The sequence below is a fragment of the Xenopus tropicalis genome, chromosome 2 (assembly GCF_000004195.4).
Source record: "Xenopus tropicalis strain Nigerian chromosome 2, UCB_Xtro_10.0, whole genome shotgun sequence".
Classification (NCBI taxonomy): domain Eukaryota; kingdom Metazoa; phylum Chordata; class Amphibia; order Anura; family Pipidae; genus Xenopus; species Xenopus tropicalis.
The window spans coordinates 96,477,975-96,505,739 of record NC_030678.2 but is presented as its reverse complement, the minus strand read 5'-3'; the positions used below and the strand labels follow the sequence as shown (position 1 = coordinate 96,505,739).

Below are 27,765 nucleotides of genomic sequence, written 5' to 3'. Positions count from 1 at the left end.
TCTCAAGGCAACTTTGCCAAATTGCGGCCCTGCGTATGCCATCCCACTGGCGATTATAGCTGGTGGGATGGCATTGCGGGGATATTAGTCACCCGCGACAAGGGAGACTTTAGGGCAATTGACACAAAAGGCAATTAGCCGCGTGATACTTTGGGCACTATCATGGAAAACGAATTTACTGCATATGCAGCACTCCTACTTTCTGATGTAGTTCAGAGTTTCGACTGGCAACTTTGGGCTACTTCACAAAGCCGAAGCAACACGTATGTTTCCCCACCAGCGATTCACTTTATTGGGAAACATATGCAGGAGATTAGTTGCCTGTAGTAGATGAGATCTACCTCTGGTGACTAATCGCCTAGTGTGTCATTGTCCTTAATTGTACTTTATCAACGTGAAACCATGATTGATGTCTTTTAAAAGTGTTGGCTTTTAAGCAAAGTGTGAATTGCACTCAGCAGGGGAATTGCTTATCTGAAATTTACTGGAATTCAAACGTATAAAAAGCTGACTTGACTAAATGGCTTGTGAAAGTTATACGCAGGTAAATCTTACCCCTCTTCTGCACAGAGCCCCTCCAGTCCCCATTTCTAGCTCTACCATCTCTGCTCGGCCAGAGGCATTTCTGATCCCCACAGGCATTCGACCAGGACTTACTATTAACATAATAAGATGATTGTTCCTGTTGGTAGATGTGCAACACTGAAAAAAATTAAACTTTGTGTAAGTCTGGAGGCATGTACCTACAAAGCTGTAACAGTTGGTCTCCTATTGTACAGTTAATGGAAGTTAAGTTGAGCTTATATTAAACTGTGATGTCACATGAATGCCTCAGTTTATACTTCAGTTTACAAACCCATAGTAATATTATTTCAGTAGTTTTAAATGCTCCGTAGTTTGAACATATATGCAGTATGTTTGCTACTGCACCTGCAATCTTTTGCACTTGTGTCAGTAAAGAAGCCCAAGTATAGGTAGCCAGCGCTTGAGGCTTACTGACCCGACAAGCTGAAATTAACTACCAAAATCACCAATTTAATAAAAGAGTCTATAAATAATATTGCACAAGACTTGTCAGAACAGTGTCTTCTCAAGACTGCAAGTGTAAAATGTGGAAAAAAAGGTAGATATATAAACTCATTCTTGTGGTGACATTTTACATGAATTCAAGTAAATTATTAGTGGTAGGAGTGCTGTTATCAGGTATCCTCCTGGATCATTAAATGGAAATTATCTCTTTTTTTTAATGAACCTCTCCAGTTTTGCAGAATTTAATGGATGTCTAAAACAAACAATTAAAGGGGACCTGACAACCAAGAATTACAAGAAGTAATTTTTAAACTCTTTTATATTGTGTTTGTCTAGCAAAATAAACTGTACTGACACTATAAAAATATTTAAATATACCTATATTCTTTTTTGAATCCACAGATAGAGCACACAGATAGGTGCCATTTTGTGAATACTGTTATTTAAGCAACCTTTGCATTATCCCAAAATCATGTGTATGCACCAGAATGGGCGACCTGATGCCCATGCCTATGCAGAGGCTACACAATTATAGATGGAAAGTAAGGAGGATTGTGAGGAATACAGTGACATCTAGGAAGTGCTGAATGAAAAGTTAAAGCCCTACCCCTATGCCTGAGGCATAGAGGTAGGGCAGGCAATATAGCATCGCCAGCTAAAAGTTTCAAATACTTTTATAACAGGTATGGATGTGCTCATAAGAAAAGAATTCAGGTTTCATGTTTAATTTGAAAAGGACTTTTAGTGCACAGTGTTTTATGTCTTATGTTAAGACCACCTGTCAGTTTTCAAACAAAATGTCAAACTGACTGGATCTTTTATGAAGGGATCCCATCTGAAGTGAAGTCATTCTGACAGCTTCTTTACAACATGCAATTTAATATATATCTAATTAAATAAAAAACACTGACATGGTAAAAAACACATTTACACACAAACAGCACATAATAGAGCCTCTCTTTGATGAGTAACCAACTTTTTCATTTTGGAGTTTTAACTGGAATCCATGGCATGCAGCTGTTTAATCACAGTGAAGAATGTTACAAAAATAGTTTATGCTCTGACAAGTTAAAAATGGTTTCTTTGGAGTAAGCCAAACTGAATAGTTGCAGACTTGAAAAAGGAAAGGATAATACAATAGTTTTTTTTATTTTAGCTTCTGGTGTCAGCAATTGAAAACTGAAAGCTGAAAAGAGGCAGAAGGGGAAGGCAAATTCTGCATAATCTGAATTTTGATGCCAGAAGATCTTTTAGCATAAAAAAATAAGGAAGATGAATCCAAATTTCCATAAAGAGCTACCTTTAGGGATAAAAAGAGGCAAAAAATAGCTAGAAGGCATCAGTTGCAAAGGATGCCAGAAGCTGCAAATATAAACCATTACATCCTGCAGCAACATAGCTTACCTGGAATAACTGAAGATACCACAATGACAATTAAATGACTGGAAGTCAAATTATAAATGTTGAGTCTAGTAACCCACAGCAACCAGTTGAATGTTTGCTTTTATACAAATGAGAAGTAAATGCTACTTGTTACTTGGTTGCTGGAGGTTACTAGTAGCGGCGTAGCTTGCACTGGACATCACAGCAGTTGCAGGGACTGCTTGCTGTACAGTTACACCCCTGGTTAATAAACCTGGTAGGATGTCTAATTTGATTAATGGTAGGCAGATAGAATAAGGTGATTAAATTGCACTTCACGTTTGAAGCAGTCTGGGATCCAAGCTTCCTACTTCCTACTCCTACTCCTGAAATTATGCATTTCAGGGCTATTGTGACTGTTAATTTTCTCTAATTTTGGAGATAGAACGAAACATCAAGGGTCTGCAAAAGTTTTTAGGTATTACTAAAAAGAGTTCACAAAAACGTCTCATAACAATATCCAAGTCTAAATTGTTATGAATTTATCTGCTCTCACCCTGCCACACCAGAGTAGTAGTGTGCTCTGCCTCAATGCCAGCTAATTACTTATCAGCTTATTCCTATTCTTATCAGCTAAGAGAATTTCAGTATTTGCACATGCAGCCTAACTGGTAAATGGTTGGTGTTTTTGGTGATTGCCTCCATTCTGACCATGTTTAAAAATAAAAAATATAAAGGATGGATCATAGGATTGGATCATAGAGTATGCATTAGAAAAGTTAAATGTGTCATTCTTTTTGGACACAAGGCCTACACTGTAACACGTGCAAGGTTGCACCTGTGATGAGCACCCTGCAGGATACCAAGAATGGTAAAAAGCTGATCCTGGTAAATTTAAGAGCCAATATTTTTGTTTTAAGTGGAAATCTGAGCCCTATCTGCACTAGCAATGCAGTCCCTCCTTGCCCCTGAAGAATTACAAAAAATATGGTCTTTCTTAGGGCAGCAGTGAGGGCAGAATCTCTTCTACAATGTGACTGCTTCCAGCTACATATATATGTACATATACAGTATATGATGGGGGATTTATAAACTTCTGCACCGCATATTTTTTGGCATATATGCGCATGTTTTTCCCAATTGCCAATTGGGGAATTTAACCAATTGCAGTCTTTACTTTTTTGTAAAGTGCATGGCACAAAAAAAATTTGCAGCTAGCTTGCAACTGAAATGGGTGTTTACATGCCCACTGTGCGTGGTCTTTTGTGCAAATATAGCATTGAAGGTAATTTTGCAAATATAAGTTTGCAATTTGTGAAAACTGTCCAATGGACTAATTTTCGCCGTGTGTATTAAAGAACTGCCCAGATCTCTCCCACTGTACAATTACTGTTGTTTTTTTGCACCCAACCTCTTATTATTTGGTAACAATTTTGGAGCTAGTCTTTACTTAACCTTGCAAAACAGCTTACATAGAATGGATGCAAAAAATAAGCAGTATATTTAATATGTGCAACAGAAAATCCACAATCGCAGAAGTGATCACAGTCTGGTAAACTTGCTCTGGTTGTCTTTCTGCTGCAAATCATTACTATTGTCCATGGCCATTTACTAAATGGACACTTAAGGTGGCCATACATGGGCCGGTTTTCAGTTGCCGATATTGGCCCTTTAGACTGCTGCAGTCCCTCTCAGCTACCTGACAAAAATGCTAATTCCATTGACTTGGTTGATCTGCCCCATCAGTGTGGGTGATGTCACTTCTGGTTTTGTGGTTCCCAGTTTGGAAGTTAAGTTAACCCATTGTGGTTAAGGTGACATAGTAGGTCAGGGTAAGGGCCTTAGTAGGTTGGTGGGTCCAGGACAGGCACTGGTCCAGACCAGACATTAGCAGGACTCTACTTTGGAGTTCATTTACAATTACAGGTGCTAAAATACACAAGTGCCAACCAGTGCTGTGTTTTCTTGCTCCTCTATGCTCTCTGCATCCATAAAAACACTTTTCTCCTAGACCACAAGTAATACAGTATCTCATAACATCTGATTTATTGATCGGAAGCTGCAACAAGCATAAAGAGAGGGACTCACTTTATTAATACAGCTTAAACATGTGAATGAAATGTATGCTCTCCTGATGGCCACTTACAAAACATTCTGATGGAGAGGGAAGAGAAGCGTAGGACCATCCAAACTGTTGGGCAGATACACTGTGAGAATTATATACCTGCTGAGAAATAAAGTGTTGAAGGAACATAAACTTTGGTGAGAAAACATATTATTGGAGGTATATGGACATGCCACCTGGATGGTATCAGTCTGGTGGGTAAAAATGATGAGAGCAAATAATGAAAGCTGGCACTTTTTACAGAAAAGGTAGCATACCTGCTTTAAAGGATCTCATGTGTTATCTTCTAACAGTGCTCAGCTGCTTTTCTTTTATCCAGTTCCCCTTTGAATGTTGGCACAAGTGGGTAGCAAACTCTGATTCTTCTATGGCTGCCACTGACACCACAGATGAAATCAGACAAGGGACAGATAGAGACCAAAGCCCAGCAGTTACAAGTCCTTAGTATTGTTTTTTTTTTTCTAAGGAGAATACAAAGTTGATATCACCCACATTATTTTGTGTCTAGGCACTGAAACAATGTGCTATTATTATGCTAATCTCTGAATGAATAGTGCACCTTCCTACCTAGCTACCTCCAGTAAAATTGTGCTACAGTAAAACTATTACTTTTTCATGTCTCCTGATGGTCCCAAATCATGGACCCCAAAAGGGGGCCTTGAATCTTGTCACTAGTGGGCTGGCTTTCTTTCAGATCGGAGCCATGTCTGGGTGACTTAATACCTCCAAAGGTTTGTACCCCATCAGTTAGCCAACAATAAGTTGAAAAATGTTGGTTAGAGGAAAAAATGGAAAATATGTTGCTAACATTTAGCTAGTAACTAGGCAAAATGTGTCGGCTGTCAGATTATATACATCTCTTCCTCAAGGATAAATATAATAAAGAATCATCTTGAAACCCAGACTTCTAAATTGGCAACTCTTCAGCCTTATCTTTCCCTTTAACCTACATTTTCATACAAAGTGATGAGGAGAGAGTACAAGTGAACATGCTGGTGTAGCCCTCTTCTGCTACTGCTTGACTTCTAACATGCATTTACCTGCGTGTGGCGCTACAGGAGTCTTGTGCCTCCGCTATATGGGAGAGCGGGTACACTGTTAACTGGCGTGCCTCCACCCAGTCAGGGCAGGTTGACTGTGGTACCCCCTCCCTGGGAAACTTCTCTGGTCTTGTATGTACTATTTGAGCTAGGTTAATCTGTGCAGGCCTCCACTTGGTGGACTCCCTGCAACTCCCGGGACCTTGCCCCCCTTGGGGTGGTTGCTTACCAGGCAGTTGAGGAGCCACTCTTTGAGGAATTGACCAGGGGACTGGGAGTTGCTGTTTAACCACATAAACTTCTTTATTGTATCCAAACAGTATCCAGTAATATAATATGCAGGTTCAGGTATATCTCCCTATACTTCCTCTAGGACACCCTCTCACTTAGAACTACTCCCTGGTACTCCTGCCAAGAGACCCTTTCTCTTAGGCAATCTCCCCTTTTATAGAACTGGCTACCACCTGAGCCACTTGATATACCTGAACTACAGCTAGTAATGCCGGGAGGTAATAACCTCACTAATATCCTCGGAGGGGCTTCAGACTGCCCTTACTAGATACCGCAACTATCCTTTTACTCCTAGAGTGACTATAAATGACCTATCTGAACTTTCTAACTGAATCCTGTAGCTAACCTCTGACAGAGGTGGTGTCACAGGACCAAAGACCTACACAGTGTATGTGTCATCCCTTTTTATATTGCAGCACACTGCCACCTAGTGGTTGCTGCTGAATAACATAGGAAACTCTTTTTACACAAACAGCTAGTACACACCCTTAAGTGTCCATATCCCACAAGGCCACCCACTGGTTTGCCTGTCTTAAGCTGGCCATACACACACCGATAATATCGTACGAAACGAGGTTTCGTACGATATTATCGGTGCGTGTATAGCAAGTCGATGAGTTGACCATTATCGCAGGAGGCTGCTGATATCGGTCAACTCGCTGATCGGGCAAGTTAAAAGATTTTGATCGAGCGCCATAGAAGGCACCTGAGCAAAATCTGCTGTCAGGGCTGAATCGGCAGGAGGTAGAAATCCTATTGTTTCTACATCCTTATCTGCCGTTTCAGCCCTGAACGGTTTGTGTGGGGAACCCAGGCTAAGGGGCCCAAATCTTGGGATCCCTACATTGGGAAGCACCTTTACCATTTACCACCTAGATAAAACGTTAGGGTTAGGGTTTCCTATAACGGCTCTAATAACTTTTTAGAAGTTCATACTCCTATTGTAGCAATTGCACTACCTCCTTTCTGAGCCTTTCAGTGTTTGTCATGAAGGATCAAGTACAACTGGGCCTATTTATGCATGGAGCAGCTGGCACCCTGAACACATTCCAGGGTTCCCACAGCAGGATGTGCAATAGGTGCAAGAGACCTCAACCCAAAAGAATCACAGGATAATACCATACCAATTAAACAGATTTTAGATGCAACGTGCTCCTGTTTAACAAATAACGCATAGCTTTACTCGCCCAACCAAAATGAATGGAAAAAAAACCTGCCGATTTGCGTTCTAAATTGCACTTCCCACAAACCCCCTTCTCCTCTTTCTGTCTCCTTGGGAAGGCTGCTTCTTACCTTTCTTTCAACCAATAGGTGCAGCGTGTGTAACTGGACTATGTTCCTATTGGCTGTTGAAAGCACAGCTGCTGATAGTCCTAGAAATGAGTGAATGGATGGGCGGGTTGAATAGCGGTAGGCATAGAATGGCCGGCAGGGCGCAGAGAAAGCTGCTCGGACGCAGGGCGAGTAACTGATTTGATAGCAAAAAGGGGGAGGATCGGAGCTGAGGAGGCGCAGCGCTAAATGCACCCCCGCTTCCAGCTTTCCCCTGAGGCCTGGTACCCTATCTTCTAGGCATCCCTGTTCTGGAAGGTGGTGACGCGAGTAAGGCAGAACCAATTCAAGTAATCTGTGGGTTTGGAAGGATTCTCCGGTGACGTTCCGTGGGCGGGGCTAGGTGCTGGCAGGCTTCTGCTCGGTAGTTTCAGTAGTTTGTGCGGTAGCGGGCGCGATGTGGCACGTCTTGGCCGCAGGTTCCCTCTTTTTTCCGGGACTCTACCTACTGTGCAGCCGGTGTGCCCGACGGACTCTGCCACAATGGACAGAAGCTGACTGCTCGTTGCTTAGTACCAGGTAACTTTGTGCTCCTCGTTGGACGAACTGTCCTACTGTGTAACATCTGGAGGATATAAAGTACAATCTGGTAGCCAGTGATGGAGGGCTCATTAGGAAGGACTAGATCCTGTTTTTTTCTTGTGTAAGGGATTGCCTCTGTCTATAGTGCATCACTGTGCCTCTGCACATAGAACTTCACTTGCACCCATACCTGTGCCTGTACTCCTGTGCCTTGGGCTAATATACAATAAAGGGAAATAAAGTCTGTTTTCTACTAATCATCAATCACATCCAGTCTTTATCCCCTGTGTCTTTTCTATAGTATGGATCATGTCCAGACTGGCAGTCTGTGGAATTTGGCAAATGCAAGAGGGGCTTCTGTAAGATGCCATAGATATTTACTGTTTAATGGGTTGGGGGCTGTTTGAGCTTCTGTGTACTTGAAATACAAGGGCCTATTTTAAATCCCAGTCCAGGTCTGGTGTGAATTGTTGCTGCATATGAGCAGATGTAATAAACCTGGGGCCCTCCACATATAAGGGAACTAATGGGTCACTGAATGAAAGCAGTTTCAATACAGGTATATAGAGAATAGAGAGTTTTGTGGGCCATATAATGATAATGGGTCCCAGTAACTTCAGGTTTCCCCCCTGCCTGCAGAACTACAGCATTAACAGCTGGAAGATTGGGTATAAGTTGTGCTAGGTATTGGAAATCAGTGGTCCTATCTAATACTTTACTCCCTAGGCCAGGGGTCCCCAACCACCGGTCCGGGGACCGGTGCCGGACCGTGGGCTGTGCTAAACCGGGCCACCTCTGGTCTCAATTACCTGTGATCCCAACTCCCTGATGCGTTACACAGCCATGACAATAGCTATGGGAAGCCCAGGAAGATTTCTACTGATCATGACAAGGACCAAAGTACTTTATTAAGCTGTATTTAATAATAATAATAATAGTAAAGTGCATAATATAACATTTAACTAGCACTAATTGCGCTACACCCCCCATCCCCGGTCCTTGGAAAAATTGTCTTGCTTGAAACCGGTCCATGGTGCAAAAAAGGTTGGGAACCACTGCCCTAGGCTTATGATCTAATTTGTTAATGAGAACATCAGGCAAGCAGAATAGGAAAAAGCCACATGTTATGCATAGATTGTTATGTATTTATGTAAAGTTTGTTGCATTCATCTTTTCTATTTCATCAGTGTAATATGTTTCACAACCAGATGCAGCAAAAGGTCCACTGATTTATTAATGTAGTGGTGTTTTATTACATGATACAGAAGCCAATTTCAGCCTAAGACACAAGTCATACAGAACAATGAGCTAAGTGTGAATATTACATAGTAATTAATACATTTACATTCATTTACATTTCCCTGACTGCTTTCTAGAAAACTAAGCTGACATGGACATGTTAGATATTTTATTAGTTCTCTTTTAAGTGATCTTGGTTGCACTGAGTAGTGGAGGCGCACATTTACAGTAGGATGTTAATGTCTTTGAAGTCTAGTGTATAATTCAATTAGACATTCTATATTATGTTAGACTAGCAGGAAATGTATTTTCCAGGCATGCCGGTACCTTTAATAAGGTTATATGCATGTCACCCCAGGTTCCAGCCCGAAAGAGGTAGATTTGCAGCAAAAACATGTAAAAATGTGTTTTAACAAAAAAAGAAATGTGAGGTTGTGGATGCTACAAATGGTAACAGCTAGGGATGCATAGTGATGTTTTCTAAATGAGTAAAAAGACAAGTGTCTTTTTACTCATTTAGAAAACATCACTATGCATCCCTAGCTGTTCCTTAACTCCCATGCATATACCTAATTATAACACATCTATTGCACTGAGGGAATTGTAATAATGTGCAGAATTCTAAGAAGTGTTTACATCTTTATGTTTATTTGTGGCACAATTCCCCATGGTGCCATTTTGCTCAATACGTAGTTAGTTATTTGAAGATCTTCAGGTACCCAGTGTGTGCACAGTGAAGTATGTAATGTAGGGAGTTTGTACCGTTAGCAGATTTAATGTGTTTTATGTTACGTTCTGTTTAGCAAGGTAGTATAGGGCCTTATTAGGTTTCCCCTTGTGGTGTTCCAATTGTTTGAGCAAACAGCCTAAATGATCAGAACAGATTCATATCTCTTGTCGGTCTTCACTTTTGAATCTTTTGATTCACGATATACTAGCAGATATGATGCTTCAGTAGATAAGATTTCAACCAATATTGGTCTGGTCAGCGTGCTGCTATACATATACCGAAAATCATACAAAAGAACATGTATGTACAGGGCTCTAAGCAACTGGCTTATGATGATGCTGGCTGACTGAGAACATAGTTGCTGTTTTGCTCAAGTACAGTTGCCAATAGCAACCAAGCATCAGTTTGTTTTGATAAGTCTGCAAGCGATAAAATGAAACCAGACATTTAATTGTTTGGTATCTATTATTGCACTGGTGTAATTTAAATAGTGGTGTTAGAAAATGGTATTATTATGGCATTTTCCTGTGAAATCAGCTCTCAAAAATTTTACCCGGTACAGACACTTTGCAGCCATTTCCCCTAATTAAACTTTCTTTAATGACTGCTTTTTTCTTTCTTCAATGACTTTTTCTCGATTACAATAGTAAGTCAAATAAAACCAGTGCGTTTGGTAACTATTGTTCTATCACATGGAGGCTTTTCTGTTATTCCTAGATAACAGTTCATAAAAGTGCATATTCATTTAGAGGTCAAACTCAAGTTAAAAGCAAACACTTGATAATCCATAGTGTTTAAACAGATAAATGCGAAGTATTAGTGTGCAGAATGTACACATAATCACATTTCTTTGTTCAGTTTAAAGATACCGGGTGGCTACATTTATGAAAGTAGGACAAGGCGTGGCATTGTTTATTCTGCCTGTAGGGTTACAGTATTTCAAAGACTGCTGGGCAGTTGACCTGGCATACTTAGGGCTTGCTTTCTCCCTTTTACCACAAACATGCAAGTACAATCCAGAATTGCTGCAGTGAGTGGCTGGAACCCTTTACTAATGACTCCTTGAAGTTTCCCGTAATTCCAGGGATCATTGTGGTACTTTGTGTTTCCTTCTATTGTGCACAGTTCTGGAATTTAAAGCAGAATCTGTGGTTACTTTTAGATCTCTATCTTCACCACTCTATACCACAGCTGGGGGAAATAGTTGACTGGAGGGGTTGTTTATCTAACTCTAAATTACTGCAAATGCACATGTGCACCAGGGTTAAAATTCCCCTGTGATCCTTTTATTCAGGCTGCAGGCCAAACTAGTAGAGCATGTGAGCAATAAAGTGCAATTATGTACTTCTTTTCCTGGGGGAACAAGGACATTGCAAGAGAGGCAAAAATTGGTGTTATCGGTGTCACTTTAAAAATAAACCAACTAGATTCTGATAGGGGTTGAACAATGGTCTTTCAAATTGCCTTCCAAAGGGTACCCATGTGGTCAGATGGTCAGGTGTTCATTTACTAGATAAGATTGCTAAGTACAGTATGTATTCCACATTCAACAAGTGTTATTGAAATGTGAGAGACTTTGTAACAGGCCTTCATTTAGTTTTTGTGTAATTATCATTTGATTTGTACAGGGTACAATTTACCAAAGCAACCAGGTGGTAGTTGCAGTATAAATAAAAGAGGGCATAAATGTAAAGATAAGTAATAAAAAGTAAAATAAAAATGTAGCATCGCAGAGCAGAAGATTTTGGCTGCTGGGTTTAGTGACTAAAGCTGTAAGAAGCCAGAAAACCAAGGCGAATCATAACTATAAAAAAAATAAAAGTTTAAAATGTAAACTAGAACTTTAACAATCACAATTAGTTTTTTTTAACAATTAATTGCTTCAATATTATTGGTCAGATTGTCCAATTGATTGAATATTTCAAAAGCTGGCCAGCTGTATATAGTATATAGTATGACAGGATGAGAATTATTGACCAGGCAAAGTGATAAAATATTGACTTAGATCGCTTACCTTGTACCCTGGGCTGGTGCCCCTGTTCGGAGAAAAAAGCACCAGCCCAGGGTACCTGTAGGAAGCGCTTCCTCCTTCCTTTTTCTTCTGCTGGCGAAATCCGTGGGCCAGCGCATGCACAGTAGAATGAAAAGCAGACTTTCTTGTTTAAGTTCAGCTTTTCACTCTACTGCGCATGCGCGCGCAAGCGAAAAGGAAGGAGGAAGCGATCGCTGCAGGTACTCCGGGCTGGTGCTGTTCTCTCCGTACAGGGGCACCAGCCCGGGGTAGAAGGTAAGCGATCTAAGTCACTTGGGGGTGCCTAACATTTTGGCACCCCCAAGTGACTTATCCTTTCCTTCTCCTTTAAGATCAGAGGAGAAATTAACTGAATCTCTGGTGTGTAAAATGTTAAGTTGCTAAATGTTTCTTATTAGGCTTATGATATAAACAGTTCAATCAGCAGTACATCACTATCTTTCTCATTGTTGCAACTGCGTACATGTTTACTCAGTGGTAGTAAGATGGCACAGTGCCTTTTTTTAAAAAAATTGAATTGTTTTATAATTTTTTATACACACATATATATTTGTATTTCAGAATTGTATCCTCTGTGCAAGGAGTGCTCGCTGCTTCCTCTGGTATTATTGTTATCACTGCCTGTAAAGATGTAAAGTTTGACAGGTGAGATTATTATGTTTTTTTGTCCTTTATTCTCTCTTTCTCTAACTGCCACTGTTCTGCTTGCCAAAAGAATTAAGTATGTTCTACAAGCTATAATTCACCCTGGCATTGTGTAGCATTATTAGTACTGTATAGAATACTGTGATAATTAAGCACGTTTACAGTTTTAATGTATTAACTCATGAGTTTATTATATTAAAGAACGGTAACACGAAAAAAATGGGAGTGTTTTAAAGTCATTAAAATATAATGTTCTGTTGCCCTGCACTGGTAAAAGTTGTGCGTTTGCTTCAGAAACAGTACAATAGTTTATATAAATAAGCTGCTGTGTAGTCACAGGGGCAGCCATTCAGATTGTAAAAAAAAAAGAAAAGTTACAAAACCAATACTGTAAGCTCTGTAGAATACTATTGTGTTGTAAAGAGCTTATCTGTTATTTGCGATGTAAGTTGTGTCATTTAGCCATATTTCAGTTTGCATAGCCTTCTCCAAGGCTACACAGTAGCTTTGTTTATATAATCCACATCAATATTTTTTTTTCGTCAAACACACCTTTTTTACCAATGCAATCCAATAGCACATAATATTTTTATCACTTTGATACACTTTCATTTTTTAGTGTTAAAGTGGACCTGTCACCCAGATAGAAAAAGCTGTATAATAAAAGTCCTTTTCAAATTAAACAAGAAACCCCATTCATTTTTATATTGACACATCTAAACCCATTATAAAAGCATTTAAAAATCCCAGCTGTCAATCATATATTGCCTGCTTCGCCTCTATGCCTTAGGCACAGAAACAAGATTTTGTAATAATACAAATCTTGCCTTAATAACAGTGCCCACAAAATGGCACCTGCCTATTTAAAGTGATTGTGAAATTCCAGGACTGAAGGAAACAAGACCTCCCACCCTCCACTGATGTTCATGGCTGAATCGTCAGATATGGAGGTAGAAACAATAGAAATTCTATCTCCACTTGCCGATTCAGCCCTAAACATAGATTTTGCTGGGGCGCCTTCAATGGCGCCCGATCAAAATCTTTTATCCTGGGCGATCGACGAGACGACTGATATCCGCAGCCTTTTGCAATATCGGTCGCCTCTTCGAGACATCATACACACACCGAATTTCGTACAAATCAAGGTTTTGTATGATAATATCGGTGCGTGTATGGCCGGCTTTACTGGTTTTTTAAGAAGACAATGGGGGGTCATGTTTCAATACTGGGCAAAATTGCCCATGGGCAGTAACCCTTTTTTGGGTTACAGCTCATGGGCACATTTGCCCAGTGTTAATAAATGAGCCCCAATGTGTCTCTTATGTCACAGAGGTATACAGTCCATGGTCTGTGTAGGAGGAAGAAAAATCCCTTCACTGTGGTACAGTGTATCACATACTATATAATATAAAGAGTCTTTGGGCGTTTGTCAGCTTCCATAGATAGATTAACAAAGAAGCCTTTCAGGGTAATATACATATTTTAGATGATGTAGCAGGAATTTGACACTGTCTTAGTCATTAATAACACAATCTCTCTCCTCTTACTGGTGTTCCTTTGGTAAATTAGTGATAAGTGCTGCATATGCAGTGTAGGCTGTGTAGACAGGTAGGGCAGAACATTAAGTACATATGCCCCTTAGTAATTTGTATAGATGCATAAAATCCTGATCTCTTGTCTCAAGTTGACAATCCCCATTTTAATAGTAAAGCCATAAAACTAAAAATATTTTCTTAGAGTCTGGATACAGAATATACATTGTGTACTTCTAAGAATGGCTGATTGAATGCAGTCACTTTAGGAGGACAAATTATTAACACTGTAAACTTTTCCACAGACATTGGCTGGCTACAGCTTACATCTGGTTTATCATTCCATACATGGTGTATGATATCTATGCCATGTATCTTCGGCACTGGTACAGATGTCACGATAAACAAATCATGAATGGAAAAGATCACTTTTCTACTGCAATGAACAGCTTGCTGCGGAAGGATTTTCTCATGCTGGTTCACCATGTTGTGATTCTAACAATTCTTGTGCCCATTGGACTGGTAAGACTAATAGCATTGGTTATTACTTTTTCATATTTAAACTCTCAGTAATTTTTTTCCCTATTATTTTCACAATATTTTCTTTTTGAACTGAATATTTTTTCTTAGTTTTACCCTGTAATAAAAAGCTGATCCCATCTCAGGAGGCAGTTAGAGCACATTTGAGCTTAGACAATAACACTCCAACCTTTCTTGAGGTGTACTTATTTATACACCTTTCTGCAGGATTCAGGTTATAGGAGGCAGCTACCTGCCCATTCACAGTATGGAGCAATGCAGCTCTCCGAGTAAAGACCACTTTCAGAGCACAGATTCTCAACATCTATGGTCTTTTACATGGCACTCGGTAGCGATGGGCAGGTTGACCTGCAAACCATGGGTTTACACTTAGGTCAGGTGGGTTAGGGTTGATATTTGGGTGACCATTGCGGATTCAGGTTGGGTGCAGGTAAGAATGGCGAAGTACACTTTTTCTCTGCTCTTAAAGTTTCCCTGTCTTGGAACCTAAGGCGAGTGCAGAAGTAGCCGGGATCAGAGAAATAGTGTACTTCCCCAGTTTGACCTGCACCTAACCTAAACCCACAACGTTCACCTAAATTTCAGCCCTAACCCACCTAGTCTCCTGCAAATGCAATACTTTTAATAATGTAAATCTGTGGTGGGAAACCATATGCATACGTTTGCACTTGTAAATGAGCCCTATTGTCTTACACTGGAAACAGTGTCAGTAGTTAATTGCAAAATATACTCTCTTCATAATCAGAACTTACTTTACTCTCAGGTAACTTACCGAGTAAACTGAACCTGAATGTCGCCAAACTGAAATATATATATATCAGTAAATACTGCCCTTTTACATCTTTTCCCTTGGTCCACCATTTAGTGATGGGCTGTGTGTGTCAGAGATCACAGAAATAATGCAGGAAGTAGTGTAGAAGCCAATTGTCCAGTAATTGGCTGATTTGGCCTAGCATGTATGTTTGGTTGTTTTGTTTGTTGGTTGGTTTGTTTGTGTGCACTGTGAATCCTATGATCCCAGGAGGAGGCCTTTAATTGTTAAAATGGCAATTTTCTATTTAGGATTACCCAATAGCACAGGGGTCCCCAAGCTTTCTTACTCGTGAGCCACAGTCAACTGTAAAAAGACTTGGAGAGCAACACACGCATCATAAAAGTTCATGGAGGTGCCAAATGAGGGCTAAGATTGGCTATTAGGTAGCCTCTGTGCACACTATCAGCTTACAGGAGGCTTAATTTGGTGGTAAATCTTGTTTGTATTCAACCAAAACTTGCCACCAAGTCAGGAATTCAAACGTAACTACCTGATTTGGGGCCACTGAGAGCAACATCCAAGGGGTTGGTGAGCAACATGTTGCTCATGAGTCACTGGTTGGGGATCACTGCAATAGCACATACTGCTAAAAAAGTATATTTTTTTGAAAATGGTTTAGTTAGATGAAGCAGGGCTTTACATATGAGCTGTTTTACGCAATATATTTTTATAGAGACTACATTGCTTTTGTTTTCCTTTAAGTTTCCTATAGTTTTCGTTTAATGCAAAGCGATCGATTAGAAGTGTGTCTCTAATGTTGCAGCCAGTCTGCCTAATTATAAATTAACCTAATGGAATCTGCAGCTGGATGTGCGACCCATGTTCTTGCCAAGTTCTTTTGTTTAAATCTAATCTGTGCAGTTCCATTGTATACAAATGAAATCAGAATTTTCCTGTTGATTTTAGAGTAGCTTTGTATTATGGTTTGGTTAATGAAAATATACATCTACAGTATTTAATTTTTAATATATATACAGTATATAAACAAGAACCTTGAAAAAGGCTCCAAGCAAGTAGTAGAAATTTATGGAATAAAGCCCTTTGAGAAACACAGATATTGGGTGTGTGTACCACTTTTATTAAATGTATTACACTCTTCTGGGCACGTAGCTTTAAGGGAGGGCAGCTTTCACATTGTGTGTATATATATATATAAATTACAAAAATTGCAAATGGAAGAAAATTTTGAAGGGTTGTGTTACCTTCAGTCTGGATGGTTTTTTTTTCCAATTGCCTTTTTGTCTCTAGTGTCAATACATTTTATTGACTTATATAGCAGTTTCAGTTTTGCACTAACCTCTAGCCTTCCTTGTTGCATTAATATCTAAATAAAATCATGCAGGGTTTGTAGCCCCAGCAGAGGGGGTCATTAAACAGGTTCTTAAAGAAGTGTGAGAATTAGGGATGATTTGCTGGTAATGGCATGATTGCTGTAATCAATAGCATCCAACAATCAAATCGTTAAGAACAATCAATTACAAGGTTGAAAATGAAAGCAAATAGCTGATTGGTTGCTGTTACCAACTGTACAGATGCAATTAAACACCTGTTACAGAATCAGTTCCTATGGATTACTGCCCATGGGCAAATTTGCCCAGTGTTGATAAGAGTTATTGTTTGTCTGCCTCAAACTTCACTTTAATACAGATCCTTTAGGAAAGATCTTATGTCTTAAGGTGGCCATAAATTTGCTCATTGTCCATTTGTTTGCAAGACCAAGCAGGTAGTTTGCCTAGCATTAACTAGATGATTTCACTTGAAATTGTCATTTCATTGATAGACAAATCGTACTTTTAAACAATCTTCAGGATTTCAGGATAAGCTTGATCCTACAATAACGAAAAGATCTTTTAAAAATCTTAACATGTATGGCCAGCTTTAGCTGAATGGCACATCTGTACATCTGTCCAGTTTCACTTTAGCAGCTACCAAGCATGCCAACATTTTGTAATGTTTTCAACTATATATTGACAAATATGTGATGTCTTTAATTTAAACATAGATAGGAAACCTATTTTTAAACAGAATATCTACCACACTGTACTATAATAACTCTAATACCTATGTATCTTCTTTTCATAGTTTCTGAGAAGAGATATTGGAGATTTCTTTGTTGGCTGCCTTTATGTAGCAGAGATGAGCACTCCATTTGTGTCACTTGGTAAAGTTTTAATCCAGGTAGGTCTTGGCATGCAAATGCTTGTTTTTTAATAGCCTTTAACATATGGCCAGGGATCCCCTCAGCTGATAATAAAATGACAAATATTTGAAAATGTTATCAGCATAAAATATCTAGGACTAAATGATGGGCTTCCAAGAGTTATCTAAAGGTGGCCATACACTGTAAGTGATGCCGCCAAGCAAGCAGGTCTTCTCCTGATATGCCCCCTAGGGCCAAATGATCTAATTATAAACAGCGGGCATAGGCGCTATCAGAGATCGCACCAACGAGCTGTTGTTGTCCCTGATCCAATGGAAAAATCAAACTTGCCCAATAACTTTCAAATGGGGGCCACTGATCTTGGCAGCCGAAAAATGCATTGCTCTGTGTAGCTACAATTTTATTGTTATTTTTATTTTATTTACATTATCTATATTTATTGTTAATTACTTATCTTTAGGTCCACTACTTTTCATAATCTAGTCTCACATTCAAACCACTGCCTGTTGCTAGGAAACATTTGACCCTAGCAACCAAAATTCCAAACTGTGGAGCTACTGTAACAAACAGCTAAAAAACAAAAAATGAGACTGACTGCAAACTGTATCAGCATATCACTGTCTGCATCACACTAAGCATACATTTACATTTGAACTACCCCATTGTGATACCTTGATACCAACCTATTTCTATTTTTTTTTGGCAGATGAACTTGCAGAACTCCCTCCTGCACAAAGTAAATGGTGCCCTTGTGCTAATAAGTTTTTTCCTGTGCCGCATTTGCCTCTTTCCATTTATGTATTACGCCTACAGCCAGCAATATGGGATCCCCTTATACAAAGTGCCTTTCAGCATACCTCTACACTGCAACATTGCCAACGCATCCATCATGGCTCCACAGATATACTGGTTCTGGCTTATTTGCAAAAAAGCTTTAAGACTTTATCGGGGCCCAGCTAGATCTGGAAAAGACAGATAACAGTTTCGGAAATTCCTGTATGAATAATCTGTGACTTATTGCCATGAACCAGAATACTCACTGGAAATTTTAAACCTATAAGCACTGAGCTTTTATTAACTCCAGGCCTGTATCTGACAAGGGAGTGTAACATGTGTGACCCAATACACTGTCAAATGTCCCCAAGGCCACAACTGCAGAGACTGTACATTATCAATGAAAAGCACAATCTCTCCACATGAACACAACATTGAGCTCATCTTCTTTTTGTTAAAAAAAAAAAAAAAAATATATAGGGCCAAAAGGCCCTTTCGTGCTCGAAGCTGTTTTGCATTCATGCGAAATGGAAATATCTTGCCTTCTGCAGTCACTAACACTGCCAGGCAGCTTCCACATGTGCTATGGGTAGCATATTTCACATTCATATAAATGGGAAGCAGCTGCATGTGGTATTGAGGGTAATAACATGTGGAGCATTTCGATACCCATGGTCCTATCTGGAAGAACCGCAGCTTGCAGAAAGCCCCTTGTAACATCAACCTTAGCACTCTGTAACACCCGAATATATCTATAAATCAGACTATGTTAAGAATAGGACATAGGAGATGTTTATGGAGTGTAAGTGATATTGAGTTTATGAAATTCTGAAGTGGTTTCTTATAGTCCTGTACACTTTATAATGGTCACAACTCCAAGATCATAATGTCATTAAATTATATTGTATGTTGTACCTTTGTGATTTTATATTTGTAATAACAATATTATTTGCTGACATTTTAACTGTAACTTATATAAATATATTTCTTTTGTTCCTAACCGAATAGGATTCTATACTAGTGAAAATATTTTGTTTGGTATACACAAACTAATATTGTTTGAGATGTAAGACATAAAGGGCAAGGGTCTCTTTTTTACGAGACTTATAAGAACACATACCAAATAAATACACCACTTGAGTCAGCTGAAACCGAATCCTTCAAAAAAGGCTGGATCCAGCCCGAATCCCGAACCAAATCCAGGATTCGCTGCATCCATACTCCCTATAGATCCCATAAGTTCTCTGTCCGTGTTGCAAATGAAGAGTGGGCGTGTCCTAACAGTCCCTGCCAGAAGCACAGTAAGAGGGTGATAGCCAACCACAGCCCTGCACTCACACAAGCAAAGACATGCTTCAGTTCCCTATCAGGTCAGCCTAGCTGCTGATTGGTTTATATCCTACAATGCAGTGTTCTGAGAGCCGCTGGCTCCCTTGCACATCCAGAGAATTCAGCCAGCAGGAAGTGGGACAGATGGACTGGACTAGTGGGATTTTGGAGGAATTTCTCAATAAATCAGTCCAAAACACAACTTAAACTCCATGGCTTTTCGCAGTATGGATTAGAGGATTTGTTTTTTTTCAACCAATTGGAGACATTACCTTCATATTTAATAACCTAAGGAAAAAATGCAGTATATTAAATCAAGACAGACACATTGAACTGCATCTATATTAAATCTTTTATTTTTTTGTATTTTTTTCAGTGCTAACATAACATTATACCCCCTGGTGCTCTCACTAGAGAAATAAACTCTGCAAATTTCCGATACAGTATGATGTGAATTTGCAGATAATAACTAGCAAAAACAGTGCAGGGTCTGAGAGCACTCCGAAAGAGACAAGGCAGCTGCTAACAAGGAAACCCTTATTTATTAAGATGCAAATAGGGCTCCAAGCACACATAGCAGCCCAGGATGGCTCAGATCTAGCTGGTATAAAAGTAATGCGTGTGACCCATAACTGTACCATTATTGCAATATATTACTCCATGCTACGTTACTTTAAAAAACAAAGTGCTTTTCTGTTCATTCTTTACTTGTCCTACACCTTGAATTTGGAACTATATGAAAGTATTACACAGAATTTCTGGTCAAAAAACAGTCTGTTTAAACACATTAAAACAAAAAAGGCACATGTGAATCAGTATAAGTAAAACTGATATAGATCATACTAATGGTTATATTTATCTTATAACTTGCAAATCCCATAATGGGTAGGAAACAGGCAATGAGGATATATGCTGCACACCCACTGTCTTAACTGACTACTGGTGCTAGCTTCCTTTTAAACCAGGCAAGGTCCACAATAAGACTATAGTGATATTAAAGGAGTGACACCCACGCTTATTTATGCAGTCAGGGAGATGACCAACCGTGCATCAACGTTTCAGGAGAATGCAACCCACCCATCGTCAGGCAAGTAAGGAAAAGGCAAGCCATGGTTTTATATTAGTATATTAAATATAAAATGAATCCTCTTAGACTGATTACAGACTATATAAGGAAAACATATCCCGCTTTTTGAAAAAAAGTGTAATGCAACCCCTCCTTCGTCCTGTTCCATTGTGAAGTGATGGATTCTGTGACTTGGACTCCCTCTACTTTTCAAAGAATTTTTGAACTTCCCCTCTATAAAGCAGAAGGACTTAAAATGCTATAATCTATCACTTTAAGAAACAAGGTGAGGGAGGGGTTGGATAGCTGTAAGCGGTTAGGAACCGGTACTTACAGCAGCAATATGTAATAAATAAAAAAACAAAATAAATAAGCTCATGTCAAAAAGTGTAGAGGAGCATATTATCTATTTAAGCATTGATGGCTTAAATACAAGATGTTTGTACAAAATGCTATTTTCAGATTTCTGTATTATGCTATATTGTACATACCTGGGTAAATTATGCCTGCTTTTGTAGTTTAAAACTGGTTGGAAGCAATTTCCCCTTGTATTAGGCCAGTGCCACATGGGGCTGAGCCTGTGTTTATCCTCACACACAAGCAGTTTCATGCCAAATTTCACTGTGTGTACCTGTGCCCAGGCAGAGAATATGCTCTGTGTAGCATTGGTCTAAGCAATTACGCAGCAGAACAGGTCGTATAAAGAAAGATATTACATTTCAACTAAAAAAAAAAAATAGTATTCTATACTAAGTTAAAACTGAAAAAAGTATGACTTACTGAATTAGCCACAAAAGATTTCACCTAATCCTGTTCCTACTCCACCATATGCAAAAAATGAAATGTTCAGATACAATTTGGCCAGGTTCTCAAGATGTATCTCAATCCTGAAATAAATAGTCTGGGATTTGTTTAAATTTCTTATTAAATGCAGAATTTAGTACTTATCCAATAACTTGTAATACAAATTCTTACAAATGTTATTTGTGTCATATATTTTTATGACTTCAATAAAAGTACTGCAGCTCCTTGGTGACTTAATAGCCATAAATTTTTGAACTAGGGGGTACTTAATCCTTATATTTTTAGGTGTTAATATTTATTAAATATACAGCTAGATAAAGGTTTCATGTACCACTGTTTTTTTCAAAAACGTTTCTTTCCTCACACTGGAAGTTTTTCTCTACAATTTATTAATTTTTTGCATTAGAGTTGTGCGATGGTGCTCATCACTTACATTCTCAGTAATGGATTTCAAGAAATGCCTCTCGTTAGCTCTTCTGAGAAAACTGTCTGTTGAAGTGTCACTTGCCCTTAGAGTCTCATACAGGGACAGAATCTCAAGTGAAAGTACATAAAGCGGCTCACATGTATTGTCCGGCATCATTGCTATAATATGAAGAACATGGCAGAATACCTGCATATAAAAGAAGGAAGCCTCCTGAACATAGTCCTGTTCTTTCCTTTCTGTCTGGGTCTCATTTTTATTTCCTGATATCTGCTGCTTGACAGCCTCTAATATATCAAATATGCAGTTAGTATAAAGCCTTGCAATGTGTTTGTGCCCTTCAAAAGGTAGCCAATCAGAACAACTAGAACTACATAGAAGCTGAAAGCCTCTGAGAAGAAGAACAGAGAACTGGAGATTATAAGCAAATGGTCGCAGATTCAAAAGTGGCATATGCTGTACATATTCTAGAGTGTAGGGTACATGAAGGAGTCGTCTTTTAAGGAGATGTCTCACTACCTCAGCAACAAGCTTGCATTCTGTTGAGCTACACCATGGTAGAACTTGGATCATTGCCACCAGAAAACCTTTACTAAAAAGGTTGACCTCCTCAGGGTCTTTGCTGTTGACAGAGAGAAGAGAAAGCATTTGGTTTTTCATTTCTGCAGATATGCAGCAACATTCCAGCCATGCCATAAGACCTGTGCCTGGTCCATACTCGGGTAGCTGAAGAGGAACCCATTCCCTCTCAGACAGTTTGCCAACGTCAAATAATGAAGATGGGACTTCGTTTTTAAAGTGTTTTCCAAATATTGGTTTTAGCCTCAAACATACAACCCAATCCAAGTTTTCCATTTTTTTATGCAACCAGAAGAGTGACTTGTTCCACGTTTCAGAGTTGTTTCCAGCCTCGGGCATGACTGCATTAATGATCAGTGTAAGAATGTCAATGATTAACTCTTTGGAGCCCAGTGTAAGGCAATGTGAATTCTCAGAAAGTTGCCAGCATTTTGTGTAGGAATTAAGAAGCTTACATAATGACATAATAAGTGGAAACGGGGAACAGGATAAAACCCAATGTTTTCCAGATTCATCCTCAGGATTCTGAACATTAAAAGCCTTATGAAGTATGTGCAAGCATAACGCAACATTAGCATATTCGTCAAAAATGTACGGGAGAACAAATGTTTGTATGACTTCAGCTGGCTGGAGAAGTTGGATAGAAGAATCCTTATCATTTACTTCTGAAGATTCCATCAGAAAGGCTAGTAAGGCTAAAAACTGCCTCTCTTCCTTATCAGAAGACAACTTACCCCAACAGGTTTCCATCAGGCACTCACACAACAGAGAGACTGTTTTTTCTGAATTATTAGGACACTTAAAGCATAAAGCTGGAAGGGAGCTCAATATCTTGGCTAAAAATGTATGAGCACCAACATTTACCACTGCAAAATGACAGGCTTTCTTTACTACTGCTTGCGGGTTCAGCAAAGCCAGTTTAGACACCTTTGAAACGGCCTGAGCAGCACTGTAATCAGAAAGGCTTTGGGAAATTTGGTTGAATGTTATATTAAGTTCATCTTGGAAACTGTCAGTAAATGCTTTGATAGATGGAGAAAGCCCTTTTCTGCCCCATAAGGATAAAACTTCTTTCAGCACTTCATTCTTCTCAGACAGTGAAAGTTCTGAAAAAATGCTTAATGTGACATCAGCGCCTTTTCGTACTGATCCAATATCCACATTACTTTGTAAAGCAGTAACTGTTACTATGAGATCCAGCAATTTTAATACCATTGCAGGGTCCTGAAAATGTGCTTTGTTTTTCTCAAGACAATTTAACCAGTCATTTGAGAAGGCCCAGGATACTTCTGAGGCGAAGACAGAACAAACTTCTTTGAAACGGTCCATTTTATTCTCAATAATTTTCATGGCAATAAAAGCCATCATTTCATTAGCATTAGAAGGACATCCATGTTGAACTTGGGTGGTTTTCTCTTGAAAGCTTGTAATGCAGTGTGCCAATTCCAGTACATCCCCTCTTTGTTCTTCAGGGTAGGTACCAGAATCTTCTAACGTTCTCAAGATTTTATGCAAAGATGCAAGGCTGTGTCTCATCCTGTAACATACATAGCCAACTACTTTGTTGTTATTCAAATAATGAATTAACTCCTCCCCCCACTGAAAAAGAAGGTCTTTGAGAAGGCTTAAACCAAAATGCTGAGCACCTCGTAGTAAGCGGAATCTTGAAGATGTGCTTCCGCTCTGCACCATCCTTTCTGCTACTCTAATCATATCAACATCTCTGGATCCTTTTTCACAGAAGGAAAGCACTACTGCAAATTGTTCTAAATATGATTTTATGGGCAGAAGCTCAGACTCCTTTTCGAGAAAGGCTGAGGAGCATAACATTTCAGCTAGATTTGCAATAGTAAAGCACCTCAGCTTGTTGGTAGCAACACACTGTTTCATTTTATGAAGCCCCTCTAGAAAAACAGCAAGGATATTATCGGCTTGATTTAAAGTCTGTTCAGGATCTGACTTAAATCTTTTGGCGCTCTGTGATGGTTCATCACTAGACTTTGGTAAGTACTGGGAAACCACAGAGGAAAATAACACAAGAGTTTCATTTTGCTCATCACTCTTGCTTTTCATTACCTCCCACCAGACATCTAAAAAAAAATCAACATCCTCTACTGAAGTCTCTTCACAAATATGCTGAAGTAGTGAGGTGGCCCCTTCAGCCCAAATGCCAACTGGAAGTGCCAACAGCAATTCTGCACAAATGTCTGCTGCTTTCATTGTTTTGAGCAGTTCAAAGAGTACAGTTTGACTTATTTTGGGGATCATGTTTTCCACTGGAAAGAAAACATCCTCTTTCCATTTCCTATCTATGTCAAAGTGTGAAACGGAAGTCAGATCTGGCGTGCAACAAAGTGTTCTGGCCCAAAGTATAGCAATGGCTCTTCTCCGCCATTCTTGATGTTGAGGTGGAAGACCTGAGCTTATTTCCTTGAAGGCCTCTGTGATTGGTTTTTGAATAAGGGGCCAGTCAGACTTCTTTACCTCCAGCAATGTTTTTGGATGGCAAAGTTTTTCAGCCAATAAAAATGCACCCTGTAGAACCGCAGTTTGCTCACACACATTCCAGCTTCCTACAACAAAAATAAAGCAAACAGTCAGGATACTAAACGTACAGTGCCTGCACATTTATTAGTTGTTTGCTTTGCTTTAATTAAAAACGGTATTTGTCATGGCACCCACTGTAATGAATAAAATGCTGTTGTTTTGGCAACGTCACAGCTCTGTAAAAACACATTCCTTTTAAGCATAAAATATTGTTATTTCACCACTTATATATCTTACTAATAATCAAGTTTAAAAAAAAAAATAGAAAAGGATATAGAATAAGGTTATAGAATAAAGGACTAATTTTTGTAGACCTGATGCCGCGAGTGCTTTCTATGGACACAGAATGCTTTGTTGGTCAGCACCTTATTTTTTGTAGACCTGATGCCGTGAGTGCTTTCTGTGGACACCAGTATGCTTTGTTGGTCAGCACCTTAATTAAGATGTTATACATCTTATAGTTTCTTAAGTGAGTGTGGACTTCTTTGTTTCAGCCTGAGCTCTCTATCACCCTCTTTTTAAAGGAGGTATAGATTCCAGTACCATGAAGCTAAGCTGTTCGGATGTGTGGCCCTTCTCACAAAAATGTTTAGAAATCGGTAGTGTAGTATTTCCTAAGTTAATAGCTGACCGATGTTGTGAAATACGTGATTTTACTGGAATCTATACCTCCTTTAAAAAGAGGGGGTGATAGAGAGCTCAGGCTGAAACAAGGGGAGGTGTGGTGGATTAATAAACTACATTACTGCATCTTAAATACCCTTTCTATAGCCATGTGAAAATAATAATCTTATAAACACCATTGGCAATAGAAATGCACAAGTAAAACAATAAATACATAGTTACTACTTACCAAAATCCATTGTTTTGATTGTTTATTAAGGCACGAGGGTGACCATCTAACCCTACAAAACAACACATAAACTGTTACTGGCATAAATATAAAATGATTAAACTGAAATGTAGGCGTAACATGCTATAACATGCTTCACTTGCAAATGTAAATAGTACAGTATAATTATTAAAGACGTGGGATTTTTAGGATATGCTGCAATTATCATAACCATATCATAGTGTATATTTTGTAAACCTACAATACACATCCTTGGGTTTAAGGCTTATGGCACACAGGTGGTTATTTTCTCTGCTGCCTTCTGGTCTGGGTGCATGCTGACAGGCTGACTAGTACACGGTGTGGAAGGTAGCGGATTGGCTTTTTTTTATTTGTACATATATGCCAGCAGGCCTAGACCCAAAAATCAGATTGCCAGTCTGGGCCTCATATGGAGTGCATTAATGTGTCACTTGCATGTGTCTATAACAGTCTATGTTATTTTACGTGGTTTAACGGTCTCTCATGCAGGCCCGGACTGGCAATCTATGTACTACTATGTACATGTGCCAAATGCCAGAGGGGCTGCTGTATGATGCTATAGACAGTCACTATTCATTGGGCTGATGGGGGTCTGATCAGACCTATGTGGTTAAAATGCCAGGGCAAATTTTGAATCCCAGACTGAGCCTGCATGATTTTTATTTTATTTTTTTTTTGATGACCTTTCATTTAAATAGAAAAGAAAGACAGAATCTATGTTGCAAGCACTCTGCCACTGAATCAGATTCTACATTGTTAGTAGGGAATGAGTTAATAGACATGTGATAACACTGCTCTCCCCCAGGGGCCCAGAATATATCCCACTGTGCTCCTCCAGCACCCTTGTACCCATGCCCATCACAATGATTTATATTCCCTCATCCAACACATCTTTCTCTGACTTCATTGGCAGGGACAGGGCAGGTGAGCCTTCACGAATAAAAGCAGCAAGACGTTTTTACGTTCAGAAGGTTGGTAAGAATGGAGAGGCTGGCGGAGAGTGAGCCCCACATTCCACCCACAAGTGGAGTAAACTATTGGCCATAACCCACAGGTTTGGGATTACTCTGTGTATCACTACTGTACATAACCCACTTCTGTATGTATCCCAGTGTGCTCCCATCTGTTGCTTCCTTCTGTGGATAAGCCCATGCAGCTCCATACAGATGCTTTCAGGAAGTTCACATGTTGCACCCACATGAACTAGATGTTGGTGGGCAGGAGGGACATAACAGACAAGAGTCCAGCTCCAATCCCTGCTAGCGCTAAACTCCTGCCTGGTACCCACTGAACTGCTGCCTATCTAGAGAGCAGGATATCTGATATGCAAGCCTGGGGCCCCAGGGTATATAATAAGTGAGAAAGGTGCAGCACTACATTGGGAAGGGTGTGAAGAAAGTGTGCTTGAAATAAAAAGCCCTGTGCCGGGTGACTAGAAAAGCATTGTGGGAATGGTACAGGGCTTCTGGACAGTGCAGAGTGATCCCAGGCCTGTGGCCCCCGAATTTCTGCAATAATAGCAGACCCCACACCTGTGGCCCCCGCTGCATGCTGCTGCACTGAATCAAGCGATTTCTTCTAACCATGAGGTGAAGGCGATGCGAAGAAAAATTGCTGCAGAATTCAATACAGCAATTCCGGTTCCTTTGAGCGCCAGGAAGAAAATGAGGGGAAAAAGCCGCTAGCGAAGAAAAGAATTCAGGAGTAGCGAACACAGCTACCTATACCTTAGAGCGCCAGGAAGAAGCCGCTTGCAAGTAACGTGCGGTCGCTATGTGACGTCACTTCCGAAGACCTGAAGACCAGGAAGTGACTGAAGGCAGCGCGTACTTAGGGAGGAAGCAGGAGTTGTCAGGTTTTGTAAGATGGCAAATCAAAGTCTCTCTCTGTAAGTTTTCTTTACTTTTATTAGTATAATAAATTGCTTTCTGCCCGTCCCCTTTTGCTATCAGTTTGATCATTTCCCCTCCTCTC

The 27,765-nt window shown here is 39.6% G+C and overlaps 2 protein-coding genes across 5 annotated transcripts; one reads left to right on the top strand and one right to left on the bottom strand.

Annotated features, from left to right (window-relative positions):
• The first annotated feature begins 7,302 nt into the window (after window positions 1-7,302).
• tlcd3a (TLC domain containing 3A) lies at window positions 7,303-18,639 on the top strand. Its single transcript, NM_001016139.3, is given in 5 exon segments — window positions 7,303-7,698; window positions 12,264-12,347; window positions 14,185-14,401; window positions 17,316-17,411; window positions 18,101-18,639. Coding segments are annotated over 5 exon segments (792 nt in total). The 5' UTR covers window positions 7,303-7,576; the 3' UTR covers window positions 18,374-18,639.
• Window positions 18,640-19,831: 1,192 nt separating this feature from the next.
• Window positions 19,832-27,670, bottom strand: gemin4 (gem nuclear organelle associated protein 4). Of its 4 annotated transcripts, none has more exons than XM_002934341.5 (3): window positions 27,519-27,670; window positions 25,771-25,822; window positions 19,832-24,943 (listed from the first exon to the last, which is right to left on the bottom strand). In XM_002934341.5, exons 2-3 carry the CDS (start codon window positions 25,778-25,780, stop codon window positions 21,747-21,749), a joined length of 3,207 nt encoding a protein of 1,068 aa, XP_002934387.1. In that variant the 5' UTR covers window positions 25,781-25,822; window positions 27,519-27,670; the 3' UTR covers window positions 19,832-21,746. The 4 variants fall into 4 exon arrangements, with proteins under 4 accessions (XP_002934387.1, XP_004911737.1, XP_012812970.1 ...); XM_004911680.4 differs by lacking the exon at window positions 27,519-27,670 and adding an exon at window positions 27,324-27,511; XM_012957516.3 differs by lacking the exon at window positions 27,519-27,670 and adding an exon at window positions 27,375-27,511.
• Between the last annotated feature and the right edge of the window lie 95 nt (window positions 27,671-27,765).